Here is a 15,632-nt window from a genome sequence, read left to right on the forward strand (position 1 = left end):
GTTGGCGGCCAGTCACAAGTGGTGTCCCACAGGGCTCTGTGTTGGGGCCAGTTCTGTTTAACATCTTTATCAATGATCTGGATGAAGGGATCGAGTGCACCCTCAGTAAGTTTGCAGATGACACCAAGTTGTGCGGGAGTATTGATCTGCTTGAGGGTAGGAAGGCTCTGCAGAGGGACCTGGACAGGCTGGATCGATGGGGTGAGGCCAATTGTATGGGGTTCAACAAGGCCAAGTGCCTGGTCCCGCACTTGGGTCACAACAACCCAATGCAACGCTACAGGCTTGGGGCAGAGTGGCTGGAAAGCTGCCAGGTGGAAAAGGACCTGGGAGTGTTGGTTGACAGCCAGCTGAATATCAGCCAGCAGTGTGCCCAGGCGGCCAAGAAAGCCAATGGCATCCTGGCTTGTATCAGAAATAGTGTGGCCAGCAGGACTAGGGAAGTGATCGTGCCCCTGTACTCGGCACTGGTGAGGCCGCACCTCGAATCCTGTGTTCAGTTTTGGGCCCCCCACTACAAGAGAGACATTGAGGGGCTGGAGCGTGTCCAGAGAAGGGCAATGGAGCTGGGGAAGGGTCTGGAGCACAAGGCTGATGGGGAGCGGCTGAGGGACCTGGGGTTGTTTAGCCTGGAGAAAAGGAGGCTGAGGGGAGACCTTATCGCTCTCTACAGCTACCTGAAAGGAGGTTGTAGAGAGGTGGGGATTGGTCTCTTCTCCCAAGTAACAAGCCATAGGACATGAAGAAATGGCCTCAAGTTGCGCCAGGGGAGGTTTAGACTGGATATTAGGAAATTTTACTTCACTGAAAGGGTTATCAAGCATTGGAACAGGCTGCCCAGGGAAGTGGTTGAGTCCCCATCCCTGGAGGTATTTAAAGGATGTTTGGATGAGGTGCTTAGGGACATGGTGTAGTGGTGGACTTGGCAGTGCTAGGTTAACAGTTGGACTTGATGATCTTAAAGGTCTTTTCCAACCTATACGATTCTGTGATTCTGTGAGTCAAAGAACATGAAGAGCCATTTGCAAAAGTTGTTTCTTTACCATCAAAAAATTATAATTTTCACAAGATTGGACTAGTTCAGTCGTGATGGTCAAAATAAAAGGCTCTGAAGCGTGCAGGGGAAGAAGTATCCTAGGGAAGTTTTAACTATGAATTTAATAATCATCCAGCATTTGGTATTGTAGCAAGAAAGAGGCAGATGGAAATAGAAGAACTTATGACTAGATTGAAGGTTTGAGTTATCCTTTCTGTAAAGACTCACAATTAGGGCAATTCTTACAGCTATTCACAGTGTGCTTTCTCTTCACCTCTCATTTGCTAATGCCTAACATTTTATAAGCTGTTTAAAAGCAAAAAGTTTCTCTACTTATTTCTACTCAAATGCCTGGAATAAGCTCCCAAATTGCCTTATTTCTGTTTAGTGTAGGAAGGAGTCATGGATGGCAGGAGCAAAGATGAAAAGCGATTTGAAACATTCTGCAATTTTTCAAAAACAGAAATCTAACACATTTCAGCAAACTGTATGCTTTTATTAAAGAGAATTACTTTTTTTCCAGTAAAATGCTCACAAAATACTGCTTTAAACCAATACACTGAGGTTTCAGTTGTACTTTGAAAAGATTATAATAATTTTTGACAGATTTTTTTTTTAACGTTATTTGGTTACCACATCTAATAAGCAGGTAGCTAGTCCCTAACTGCTGACTAACCCTGTAAACCAGAAGGCCACAATAGCATCCTTCTCCTCCAGCTCTCCCAGCAAAGAACCACATGCCTGTGTCATACACACATGCGCTTAAATGTGTCATGCTTCCAGTTGACTTTACTGGTGCTTAGCACTGTTGAAATCAGTCCTCACTGTATTTTGTAGTGATTCAGGGGGTCTCAGAGGATGGTAGATGATGGAAAAGTTGTGCTGCAGCCTCTAGCACAGATGGGAGAGATCCCTTTTGCTGTTTCAGTGCCACACAGATATCACAGAATTAAGATTTCATTAATTCAGATAGAAGAAACTGGTGCTGTACACCTGCCTTTTAGTTCATATAAAGCTACAAAGCACGAGCAGCTGTAACCTGAGCTTCAGAGTTGGTCAGGACCTGAAAAGAAAACCAAAGGGGCCATCAAAAAAGCAGGCACGGAAGTGCCTAAGACAACGGTGCTTTTCTAGTGCATCTATCTTTTATGGGTGTGTTGTGTCTTGTGAGAAGGGAGAAGCATGTTTCTCCAAATGTCACCAGGAATACCTCTTGACTTGAAGGAGCTTCAGAAAATACTGGCAGGTGTTCATTTTCATGGCAAACCTTTGCGATAATAGCTGGAAAACAAACACAGTTTAAGCCGATTAGCAACAGATTTCCTATGTAATGATGTACCTCATTTCTTCACCATGAGTCTTTATTCTGAGGATCTCAGAGTACTTAAAAAGGCAGCTAAATACCTGTTCCCATTTTGTGTGTGGGAAGACTTCAGTTGCAGGGACAACAGATTTTTCCAAAGCAAGTGGAAAGGCTGAAAACAAAATTCCCAATCCGGTGGCATGAGTACTTCTCCACGTGGCCTCTGCAGCGACCCAAACTTGCACTCCTTTTCCCATGTTCCTGGTCCCCACTGCCCGATTCCCACACACTGTATGTGACTCCAGTTGGAAGCCCTTTTCCACATCAGGCTGGGCACTTCTGCAACAAGCCAAATGGCCATGCTGAGAGAAGTTCAGGAAGCGGGATGTGATGCCTGAGCAATGCTCTTCAGCTCGGCAGTGTTATCAGCAGAGATTTATGATTCAAAGTTCCCTATGCAAATCTCATTTACAATACTAAATTGTCAGGTTTTATTAGGCTGGTGCGGAGGTAATTAAATTTGCTAGTTAACTGATAGACTCCTCTCTATTGAAAGGTGGCAGCTGGGAGCTGTGGCCATGGTTTCATATTTTCTCCAAGTACAGTTCCTGATTTGGACTGACAAATTCTTTATCAAATCCTGACTCCAGGTCAGATTTAGAAAACATGAGCAAACACAAAACCCAAGGAGTTCAGAGCTGATTAAGCTCACTGTCACATCCCAAGAGGTGATGGGCTCACACACATGATCTAGCTCTCATGTATCACTACGCTCAGTAATAGACCACTAAGTTTTAAGAGAAAAGGTTTATAAAAGGAAAGGGTAAGTTGAGAGAAAGGCTGTGCACATGTCTGGGCACACAGTAGAGAGTGGACCTAAGGTAAAGCCCGGTGTCAGATAGGTGTCCTGTCTCCCCTGCATGCATCTGGGAGACACAACTGTACTCTCCGTCCTTCCTCCCCTCACCTCTTACTGCTGCCGAATCACCACCGCGTGGGATGCTGACCAATTTGCTCTCCTCATTAATATCTATGTCTTTAAGGTCCGTTTTGAAGGATTGTCCGGCAACGTTCAGTTTAATGAGAAGGGGCGGAGGACCAACTACACCCTCCATGTGATTGAGATGAAACATGATGGAATCAGAAAGGTAAAGTAGAGAGTGACCTGAGATCCTGTGTCAGGCACCAGCCCAGTGTTCGAGTTACGGTGTGGCTAGGTCTCAACAGACGTTTCTGTTCCTGAACACTTGCATGTGGAGTCACCACGAGTGTATTCCCAGCTCTCTGCATGAGCAAAGCCAAGGACTAGGGAGAACTCATGGTATATTACTAAAAAAATACAACATATGGAAGGGGTTATCAAGAGCAACAAGGGCATCTCAGCTGTGGGGCAGGGATTTCCAGGATAATAAAAGCTTGGCCCACTCAGTCTTGCTATTGGCAGGGCACATTGGCTCAGGCCCAGCTACATGACTGTCTGTTTTTGCTCTCCCGCTTTTCTTTTCCAAGGATGAGCCAAGGCAGAGCCAGACGGAACCTGTCTGCCCTAACCAGTGTAGGTGAACCCTTTATGTTGACCTAATTCTGCTTTCCTTGAAGTGACAAGAGCTTTACCACTAACCATGTCCTGATAGCTATGCAGACATTTGTGCTGTTCTGGAGTTTTGATCCCTTTCTATATTCCAGGCACTTTGAAAAATCTGGCCTTGTTCAGGGGTACCAAGCCCTTGAAACATGAATCCTTTTGAAAATCTGACTCCATGTGCTTATGTCCCACTTTAGATACTACCTATCTGAAGAACAAAGTATAACTCAGTTATTCCATCGATAAAGGAGAGCTACTCAATATTTTGGAATGGAGCATTCACTGGAATCCCTCTGCACCCCCTCAGTCCCCTGAAAAATAAAATACTTGTTTGAAACTAAGAAAAACTGCAAATAGTGAAAGTTCCACGTTTACAGCCCCTGCCCCTAATTCATACTCACACCTGAGAGCAGCCAATGGGAGATCAGAGCCCACCAGAGTCAAGCAAAAAAAGGCAAATTTCTCATTGAGAAATAAAAGAAGTGTCATTTTGAAGACATATAAAGTGGTCTTTCTCCTCTATAGTATTCATAACAGGACAAATGCAGTATTATGTCCAGTTTGGGGGTCTGAACTTCAAGAAGTTGGCAATCTGGAGAGAGTCTAGAGGAGAAGAAACAGAATGGCTAAATGTCTTGATTTTACTGTGTATTTACTGACAGAAATGATATTGGTTTGGAAGACATGTACATCACTGCCGCGATGCCTATTGTATCTCAGATCCACCAGGTTAGAGGTGCAAAACAAACATACGTGTCTCCATTTATGTTGCCCTAGGGCAGAGCTTTGGAAGCTCTTTCCTCACTCTCCTTTCTTTTTGTCTGTGCAATGAAGAGAGATGAGAAGCCTGCGTAGATTTTTTTTTCTCCTGAGCTGTTATGATCTCTAATCTGCCATCAGCGGGCTCCTGGTCGTGCCCTGTGTTAATACCCTTTCCCATTTACTGTGATAAGAAATTCCTTTCACGTGAGCAGAGCTCAGGCAACTGCATACTTACATGAGGTGATGGAAAACCTCTTATAAAATCAAGCCCTCAAAGTGGATAACCTCAACAATGATCTTCCTAGTGATATTTGGTGGCACTCTGCTCTACCTGCAAGCAGTGATAGATCAGCCCAAATCCCTGATTATTAATAAGCGCAGCTTAACATGAGAGTTCTTCCTATTACAACTGTTCAGTTTATTCATAACCCCAAACTTTTTGACATCGGCCAGGGTTGGGTTTTTTTCTCACTTGATTTTTTGTCCTGTTGTCTCAAGATGTCCTAAGAGTCAGTCCTATATTCATGGAGGCTTTCAGCTTCAGGATAGCATTTTATGACCCTGTAGCATCTGGACATGCAGCAGGCATGCTCAACATTAGAAAAATATTCAGAAGTCACACAGGGGAAGTGTGAACTCTTGGAGTAGGGATGGGGCAGGGAATTGCAATAATCCCCCAGTACTGTGTGCCAATTGTTTTTATGTGCATACAAGCACTCTGCTACCATAGCGTATCCTGCACGTTATTTTCGGCTGGAGGTATGGTGGGATGGGGGAGTTCCTGGTCCCCCTGGCAAAAGACATCAATAATCAGGAGAGAAGATCTCTGGTTGGGTATGAACATACAGAGAGAGCTGACCTTGCTTGGATGACCCTGTTACCGTATCTTGGTTAATATTACAAAGAGATATCAAAGAGATATCCTGGTTTTGTATTCGGCAGATTGGTTATTGGAATGAAGATGAGAAGTTGGTTCCAGCAGCCATAGATACTCAAAGTGGCAATGAGTCTACAAGCCTCCAGAATAGGACTTACATAGTCACAACTATCCTAGTAAGTGCTGTGACTTCTATCGCAGCCCTCCCTCTTCCCCATCTCCCTGATGTGCAGACTCCCTCTTCCCCCTCGTGTGCCCTCCTTTGTACTATATCATTTTTATAATAGCAGTAACAATAATAATAATAATAATAAAAGCACTTACTGTTTCCTGCCGGGTCCATAAAGGTATCTGAAAATTGCCGTGGCTAATTAAATAGGTATTAAAGAGCTCTCATGCTTAAGTGTAGAAAATACAAAAGATTATGACAAGATAGTAGAGGCATCAGCATAGGTAAATTAGGAACATTATACCTGTGCTTTGTATTTAGTCCACAGAATGGGGGCTGTAATTCTGGGAAGGATAAGCTGTATTGTGCAGAGGCTGAATCATAGCTTTAAAAACAAATCTTCACTATAATCATGAAGGAATAATAGGTACCCCATAATGTATGGTATCATGTCATGTCATTGTATACGCTTACCCTGCAGAAACAGATGAAATTTTACGAACTTGTTTGTTGAACGCTTACTGTGAGTCTACGGAGAAGAAACAATACCCAAACTGAGTTAAACATCTTTAGGGCTCTCTCCTGTCCAGCAGATTTGATTCTGCCTGTGCCCACATACGCAGACATGCCTTTAAAAATTCAGAGTCAGATGCACTAAATATCCCTTGCAGAACTGCACTGAAAGGTTTGTTACCCAAAACGCCTCAGCTATTCCATTGCCCTCAGGTCCATCAGCGCAGAAGCTGCACGCAGATTCTGCATGAATAAATAGAAAATGCCACAATAAAAATCACACTTCATACCTTCTAAAATAAGCCCATTGTGGGTGGACTGTGCCCTTTGGTACAGGAACACAAAGCTAGAGCTTTGCAAGGGGACCAGAACCTGCACACTGGGCTCTAGTCTGAGCCCCTGATGTGCATCTCTAGAAATGTGGAGTGTGGCTCAATATTGGTCTTCTCGGTGCCAGGAAGACCCATATGTGATGCTCAAGAAGAACGCCAACCAGTTTGAAGGCAACGAGAGGTACGAAGGCTACTGTGTGGAGCTTGCTGCTGAGATCGCAAAGCATGTTGGCTACCACTACAGGCTGGAGATTGTCAGAGATGGGAAATACGGAGCCCGGGACCCCGACACCAAAACATGGAATGGCATGGTGGGAGAACTCGTTTATGGGGTGAGTTTCCAACCTTGTCCATTGTCTTTAGCTCTTGGTACTTGAGAACGCATTTGAGCCCTAGAGTAAAAAGGAGCCCTGCCTTCTGTCAGCCTGAGCTGTCTTGAGGACTGCAGCTCTGATAATGCAAATAATCAGCCCAAGTAAAACATTTTAATTTAGGGAGGGACAGCACATTTTGTGCCTATGGAAATGTCAAAATGTTTCCTTTCAACAGTTCCAAGATTCTTTTTGTTTCCATTTTCAGAAGAACAAGTATTAAAAGGTCAAACTTTCCCATAGGTAGAATCTCCAAATTTTACTCTGTTTTATATTTGCATGACAATGGCAGGATGAAAGAAGGATAAGATTTCAAACACTTAGCATATGACTGGTGAACAGTAGGACTAGACCATTTTCTGTCTAGCCACTCATTTCCATCATCTCCAATATACACCTACACCCTACACTTCTAAACCTGTTTCACCCTGGTAGTTCACATTCTGTGATGTTTTAAGTCAGAGGGGTCTAATTTTCCCTTGTAGGGAAAGGGGAAATTAGAGTAGGGAGTATCAGTGCCCAAGTCTCTGTGTCACTGTGTTGGAGTGAGGGATGATCTGTCTCCTGCTGGTAGCTCCACAGTATATGCCCACAGCTATTTCAATGCATTTCCCTTCCCATTTTCAAGACCGATTGTAAAATAAGTGGACAGTGCACATCAGTGTCACTGGAACATTTTTCCTCTTCTCCTGCATCAGTTATGCAATCAAAAAACAGTTCTTGATGGAAGTAAACATCCTGGCATCCTTTTTCAGGCGATTGGCCTTTCCTTGCCTTTTTTGATGTCTGGATGATAAAGCTCTTTTAGTGAAAATCATCTGCATCAGACTGTGACATCAGTGGATAAATCAGACAAGAAGAGCTAGGTGGCTGCAAAAAGAAAACGCTGTGATTTCAAAACAGAACTGGTAATCAGTAGTGATAGAATGGAAATAATCCACTAACATTATGGGCTGCTCCTTTTTAACATTTCTCTTGCAATTGGTTTTGCCCGATTTCTTCTGAGATAACGGGGCTAAGCAGAGATCAAAGGAACGTAAGCCGGAGTTAGTAGACATATTTTATCCCCAGAATACAAATCTCTTTTCTGTCTCTCCTTTTCAGAGGGCGGATGTGGCTGTGGCACCATTAACCATAACTCTGGTTCGAGAAGAAGTTATAGACTTTTCCAAACCATTCATGAGTTTAGGTATCTCTATCATGATAAAAAAACCTCAGAAGTCCAAACCAGGAGTTTTTTCCTTTCTGGATCCTTTGGCTTACGAGATATGGATGTGCATTGTTTTTGCCTACATTGGAGTGAGCGTTGTCCTCTTCCTGGTGAGTCGCTTCAGCCCTTACGAGTGGCACACTGAGGAATTTGAAGAAGGACGAGACCAGCCGGCCAATGACCAGACGAATGAGTTTGGGATATTCAACAGTCTCTGGTTCTCCCTGGGAGCTTTCATGCAGCAAGGATGTGATATTTCTCCAAGGTGGGTTGCCTTCCCCAATGAACCTTCTTCCAGTTCATGTGATTTAATCTTTCTGCATGTTTTGGAGCTGAACAGGTTCTTCTTTTAGCTTCCTTCCTGAACCATAGTGTAGTTTTCTGAACCAGTTACAGATTCAGAAAGGTTCCAAGGATTCACAGGTCTCCACCCATGAACTTGGGACCTCAAACTTGGGACCATAAAAATACCATTCTAAATTTAGGCTGGGGAGTTCTTTTGAGGGAATTTACAGAAATGCAAAGAAGATTTTCTGAAGCCACACATTTGCAATCAATTTTTGTCAGTCATTTATTTTGTTGCCGTTAGAAAAAAAGGTCATTCTAGCATTATAGGGAAGCTATAAAATTCCAGTGAAGTAGGGAGAAATAATATAGTAGGTGCCCAGTGAAAGGTTATATGATCTGTGCCAAAGATTATGGAGCACACTGGTGGCTTTAAGTATTATTGGCCTTTACAAAGGTCAGAGAAGTACCGAGTTTTCCTTCTGGTTCCCTTTTCAGTCAATAGTTCTGCTGCCTGAATGTTCAGTAGGACCCAAAGTCCGAAGGGTTCCTAAAGGGACTTTTGGTGGAAACATTTATTCTCTGTATAAATTAATGACTCTTGTGATTACTTTTAGATAATTTTTCTTGGAAAAGCTAGCACAATGTAAGGTAGCTGAAAAACTGCACGAAATGCAGAAAATGTGAATCTGTGATAGAGACACAAGCAGAGACTTATTTTTAAATAATGTCTGGGAATACCGCCTTCATTTTTGAGAGCTGTATTCCCACAAGTCTTATGACAGAGATTTTGCCTACTGCAGGAGCCCATGATACACATATCTTCTCAATGCCTTGTTCATACAAAGGCATTCAAAAAGAAAAGAAAAATAATTAAAAGCATAGGAACTAAATAGCTGCAAGCATGACTGATAGATTTTCTTTGTATGTCCAGTAAGTAATTTCTGTAATAACTGAGGGATCTTTCTTGTGGTAGGTGTATATCCACCTGAGGCAGGACCAGAGGTGAGCCAGGGATGAGGTTTTTGACACCTCCCGTGCTTTATGTCCAGGGCAGAGGCACTTAGGGTTTGTGAGGCAGAAAAAGGGTTAATGAGCTGTGGCTTGGGATGTGGATCATCATTCCTAAGAGGTCTGCTCTGGATGTTGGTTGGAGGTTTGTTGGTTGGTTGGTTGGAAAGCATGTGGACAGGTCAACCACCAAAGCCACCAGACACTGCAGGACACTGCTGTCGTTCGCCCTCTCCACAGCTCCAGGAGGCACAGCGTGTCTCTGCACCGCCCGCACACACCTGGGTTTTACATGCAAGCTCATTGGACCGGGAAAGTTGCTTGTCCCAGTTTAGACTAAGAACATTTTTGGCCAGGTTTGACTCAAGCCAGAGGTACTGCCAATCACAGGAATGAATTTACAGGCACTATACGCATTTTCTGCATTTACATGCCATGGTGACATCTGAAGTGATGCTCTGACAAAAGCAGACGGCCTTTTTCTTTTTTCCCTGTCCTTCCTTTTCTGGGCTTTGTCTCCCTTCTCTTCCAGGGAAATTTCAGTAGAGATACATGTCTTGTGGGTGAACACAGTAGGCAGAAGTTAATTTCCCGCATGCTGGGATGGCATCAAAGCTCGGAGAACGAGAAGGAGGCACAAGTCCATCGGCAAGCGGAGATAACACTGCGCAGCTGAGCACAGCTCCCGCGGGATGGCGGGGGGAGGCCAGGCACCAGCTTGTTGGATATTGGATGGCAATTTGTCCAAGTATTAATGAGCTTGGGATAGCGGGAAATAAGAGCTTGCAGGGCACTTTGATAGTAACAGCTTTTATGAATATATTTTATCATCTGATCATTGATTAGTAGGAGTCCAGGCGGAGCATTCGGAAAGTCTTCCCAGCAGAGGGAATTTCAACTTCATCACTGTCTTGTAACACAGCTCTGTGCATTAGGATCAGGTTATTGCCATTTTCATTCTCGTTGTACTTGTCATCATTATTCTTATTTAGGAACGCGAATGTCTTTCTTTGGGGACATTTCAATAGCCAGTCTGTGTTCCAAAGAGGAGCGTGGAGAGGTGAAAAGCTGAGACTTTGCGGAATAGCAAATTTTGAAACATCTTTAATAAAAAGCGTTGGGGGAAGATCAGTAGTTTTGATCCAAATAACAGGATTTGCTCTAGCTAAACATGCTTTGAATCACCATTTCAAAGTGTTGTTTTATTTTGCTTTGAAATGGGAAATGAGAATTATTCTGTCATTGTTATTTTAATGTTGTTAATTTGATGATCCTAATAATGAAAATTACAATTTCATTGAAACCAATATTTTCCCATGGAGCACAAGAGCACTTTCTGATTACAAATATTTGCAAGAAGAGAAAATTTGGAAACTGAAATATGGGAATTATTATAACTCCCAGTCCTCTGAGTACAGCTCCTTGAGATGGTTACAAGTGGAGGGGGACATTTGTGTGAAATGTGAAAGCAAGGAGGAAGCAGAAGAGTGAGAATTTCCGTAGGATGTTGTTGTACAGAAAGGTTCTGAGTGCGCTCCGTATTTCACATGTATTTTTCACACGAACCTAGTGCAGGATTTCTGTGACACATCACTTAGAAATGAATGCTTGGTAGAACGACATTGTGGGCAGGTGGGGATCTGCTCTATTCCAATATATTTCCTATACGGTTGCTTCTAAACTTATCGCTACAATCTCTCAGCATCTCCCCAGTAATGTATTAAGCAACATAAATAGCTTCTGTTATACATCTGTTCTGTCATTCTCTCCCCAGCAGAAAGGAGCAAGTGCAGGGGTGTATTTTGTTTTTGTAGAGGTTTTGGTTTGTTTATTTCAGTTTTGTTTTGGGAAGGAGTAGGGGAAATTTGTCTGGAGGTTTTTTTTTTTTCCCAGAGCATGTTTGATTTAAGTGCATATGCCACTATGTACTTATAATAAAAAAAAGTAAGCTCAAAACCACAGACACATCACTCAGCACAGCAGGTGGTGAGGTTTGCAGCAGCTCCTTGCTCTTGTAAATGTGCATTCCTCAGTCTCAGACCAGTCCCCAGGGAACTTCAGTCACCCACAGAGACAAAAATTTGCTTTTGAAGGAAAGTGGCATCCTTTTTAAGGACAGTCTTACTAGCCAGAACTTTAATCAGGCTTTTAAGCACGCTAGTCACAACCTACCAAGCACTTTAATGATACACTGTGAATTTGGTGACCTACGGATGGCCAAGACAGAGCATAGCTGTGGGTTATGTGCTCATAGCCTCTTCCCCAGAGGAGTGAGGCTGCTGGACATGAGGTCAACTGGTGTCCTTGAAGCTCTGAAGCCTTCATGTCTAGGCACAGACTGGAGGAGTGTGACAAAGGCTAGACAGTAACCAGCCATGGAGAGTCCCAGCCTTAGCTGGTGGCAGTCTGTGTTGTGTCTTTGGATGCTGCAACATGAGCATGAGCAATGAATCCATCCCTCCTAAGCTATAAATGGAATGACTCGATTGTAGGTACGTAGCTTCAACCAAAGGAGGCTGTGAGCTCTTGGACATTTCCCACTGGAGTGTGTGGTCCCCCTTCTGCACCGACCAGTGGCCTCACTGGATGTGGTTCACTCACTGCCACGTGGACTAATTTGTCCTAGCTGGGGTGAGATGGTCCCTGTCATTACCCTGAAAGTCTGTGCTTTCAAAGTACTGGCTGACACACAGCAGAATGGGGGAGAAGCAGCATTTTGGAGTTGTGAGTAGTTTCATGTACGTAGTAATGGGCAAAAATCAGTGAAGTCTGAAATGGGCCATAAACCATTAGGCTTTGCAAAGTGCCACCTTAACTTCGGAAAACAGTCATGAAATTGCAAAAGCACTCAATAAATGTGAAATACAGACCCAGAAAGGAGATTCTCAGAGCAGGCATCAGAGGTAATAAATATCCCGCAGCCAATAGCAAGAGCCTGCAGCAAGAGAAATGTGAAGTAAATATGACTCACATTGTACCATTTTTCAGAAACGTAATTTGATAAATTGTCTTCAGAGCTTAAAATAACCCCAGTGTGTAGCAGCTGTGGAGAGTGGGACCTCAGTAACATCCAGCACATTGCTTCCATTCCTTGCTCAGGATGGACCCGAGGCCTTTGAGAATGAGATCGAGGAGACATCTGGGCTTCCCAACCTCCTCTGCAGCAAAACGAAGTATCTGAATTTTTCACCTGACCCATCATTTTCTACAAAATAAATTATTTGATTGTTGTGAAAAGGATAAAAAAGCAGGGAGCAAAATATATATTTTTGTTGTCAGCTTCCTAGCTTGATCTTCTATTTTTTGTTATCTCAAAATGTGTTGCTTCATATGGTTTGAGCCCAAAAGAGACTTCGTGTGTATTGGAGACTATTAAATTTAATACAGTTACTCTTCCTGTGACTCAGAAAACTTATGTTTGACTAAAATTAAATACATTTGGCTAAAATATATCTTCCAGAAAGGCATTTATTCTTCCTGTGAAGATACCATGAGATAGAATATACCATGAGATAGGATATACACAGTTACTCTCAGTTGAGTGACTATAGGAGTCTTGTCCTCACTGGAGTTTGACAGGAGGATAAATATCACACAGCATCGCCCAGTAAATGCCGCCATTCTGTGTGCCCTGCCAGAGGAAAATTAAACAGACATCTTCAGAAATAAACCCAGATTCATGGGGGCTCTCTTTATACTGTGCTGTGGAAACAAACCACGTGTATTTTGGATTCAGATCAAAACATACCATAAGTAGAAGGGAAATGTATAGTCATATCATGACATGATAGGATATCATGTCACGATACCTGATCAACACAGCTTGAAATTGCTCATTATAATCTGCATGATTGAGAACAGAGCTGGAGATGCCCTGGTCAGCCTGCACTGGAAGTGAAATGATGCATGAAGCTTTCATCACAGCCTGGGTCTGGGAGAGAGCCAGACTTGAGAGGGGACATTTCGAGAGCATCAGCAGGGATGCACAAGCAGGAACGGTTTCTGTGCTGGCTGGTCTGTGCAAGGTGCCGCAAGGGAGCACCGCTGGGAGGTGGTTAGGCCATACCAGCGTGCCCTGAAGACTGTGGGGGCTTACTGCGTGCAAGGAGACATGGCACGAGATGCAATTCACCCTTCAGCTGGCTTGGGATAAAGAGTTAAATGGGTCATAACTTGCCTGCAGAGTCCAGACCTGGAGCCAGTGCAGGTGCAGTGGCACGTGCCAAGTAGCGAACCTCTGGCTGCAGGGGGAACATGCTGCCTGGGGAGGTTTGCTCGCAGAGATGATGAACGAATGCACTCTGAGGTGGGAAGGAGACATATAAATACTGGCGGCTATCCAGTCAATAGATACGATCTATTATTTATAGGCATCTTGTGGACATCGTTATTTGTTTTTAGTGACATGGAAACAGTGCACTCTGGCTGATCTATGTAGTATGTAGCTGGGCTTGTATTTCACTGCGCTCCTTTGCAGGCTTTCCGTTGCACTCAATCATAGTGGTTTGTCTGTGGAAGAGCAAGTACGGTATTTATTATGTACCTGTAATTAATGCTGAACACTTTCTTCTGCTATTTTTCCTGTTTATTTACATTTCTTTTTAGATCAATTGAAAAAATCACAGGAGACTTCAGCCACAGAGCTGGTGGAAATAACAGCAAAATTGCTCCACAAGTTGTTGAGGTTTTTTTTCCTAAACTAGCCCCTAGAGATTCTGAAAAATAGCAGCACTTTTAAATTTCATCAAGATGTTCCTAGTACTGAAAGATTTTATCCAGTTTAAGACAAGATCTAAATAAGAAATTGGTTAGGACAAAAATTTTCTTTTTTTTTTAGTGAGAGGTTCTATTTGAGTTGTTTCAAGGGAATTATTTCTGTTCTGTCCTTTGTTAACTTACATTTTCAGGGTACTTAATTATTTTGCTAAAAATTTAGAATTAGGGAAATGAGAATCAGCTGCACTTAGCAATTAGAAGAATTTTAATTCCTTCCTGAAATGAAAGCTGAGCCTCGGTGTTTATTTGGCAACTCTTCTTGGTTTCAGTAGGTGTCTTCTCTGATGCTCCAAGCATCTGCCTGTCTTTTTGGCCTGATGCACAGTTCTGGTGCTGTTCTTGCAGTACCCATTATAACCTTAAACCTTAACTTGTCCTGGAGAGTCACTGGAGAGCTATGCCAAGGCTCGAGTCCCACAAGCAATGAGAAAATATTTGTGCTTTTTTTTTTTCCCCTCGCACTGTTTGCACAGGAAGGTCTGGGGGTGATGGAGTGGAGCTCGTTGGCAGGGCTTGCTAAAGCCTTTCTGGGGACACGGGATACAGTGTGCTTGCTCCTACAGACCAAGTTGCTGACTGCCACTTGGATTCAGTGTGCAGTCTTGTGGCAAAGGGTATATTTTTGCAATGAAGGAAGCAGCAGTTTGTCTTTTCCTTGGGGAGCACACGCAACCTGCAGCTCATGTTGGGGCTGCCCTGGGGGACAAGGCAGCCAAGCCAGCCTGGGAGCAAGGTTGGTTCAGCATCCCTGCTACTCCTGCTCCGATGTGGGGTGAATCTGGGAGGCTTGGAGGCTTGTCCGTGGGGACAAAGCTCATGACCATTTATTTTTGGCAGTTTGCTTGAACTGGTGAGCTGAGGTTGGTCTTTAAGAATAAAAGTGAAAAATTAGGATTTGAACTTCTGGAAAAGTCTTCTTTCCTTTTAAAACTGTACCAAATGATTTTGCAATTATCTCTACCTGGCAGAGTTAATTATGCCCAGGGAGAGGAAATTCAGGTCACAGGGTAACAGCAGTACTTGCAAATCACCAGGAACTGATGACCACACTTATTTCTGAAATGCACTTAACCAGGGAAAGTGACTCACCAGAGGAGCAGCTTGACAAATTGCACAATATCTAACTAAAGAGTCCCCTTTGGAGCTTGTGCACTTCCATGGCAACCAAAACGTGGCAGTCAGGAGAAAATGGAAATTCTTTTAAAATAGTCATCCTTGCTATTCTCTTTTTCATTTGGAAGAATGCTGAAGGATACTGAGGACTCAGAGGAAGGAATAACTAAGAGAATATTGTTGGGAAAATGTAATTTCAGCTGTAAAGGAAAAATGAATCTTTAGGATTTCCACACTCTGCCATCTGAAAATTTCTAAATGCTGCAGAGGTAATGAATGTTTCCTCCAC

The 15,632-nt window shown here is 43.3% G+C and overlaps 1 protein-coding gene across 4 annotated transcripts in view; it reads left to right on the forward strand.

The window, feature by feature from the left end:
* The window catches only part of GRIA1 (glutamate ionotropic receptor AMPA type subunit 1), a 131,372-nt gene that overhangs the window by 87,546 nt on the left and 28,194 nt on the right, over positions 1-15,632 (forward strand). For all 4 annotated transcript variants that reach the window (XM_075509399.1, XM_075509400.1, XM_075509401.1 and 1 more), the window contains 4 exons: positions 3,383-3,487; positions 5,629-5,739; positions 6,703-6,909; positions 8,053-8,423. In XM_075509399.1, the coding sequence (XP_075365514.1) occupies positions 3,383-3,487; positions 5,629-5,739; positions 6,703-6,909; positions 8,053-8,423 (794 nt within the window). The remainder of the gene's footprint in view (positions 1-3,382; positions 3,488-5,628; positions 5,740-6,702; positions 6,910-8,052; positions 8,424-15,632) is intronic.

Source organism: Mycteria americana, chromosome 8, assembly GCF_035582795.1.
Source record: "Mycteria americana isolate JAX WOST 10 ecotype Jacksonville Zoo and Gardens chromosome 8, USCA_MyAme_1.0, whole genome shotgun sequence".
Lineage (NCBI taxonomy): Eukaryota > Metazoa > Chordata > Aves > Ciconiiformes > Ciconiidae > Mycteria > Mycteria americana.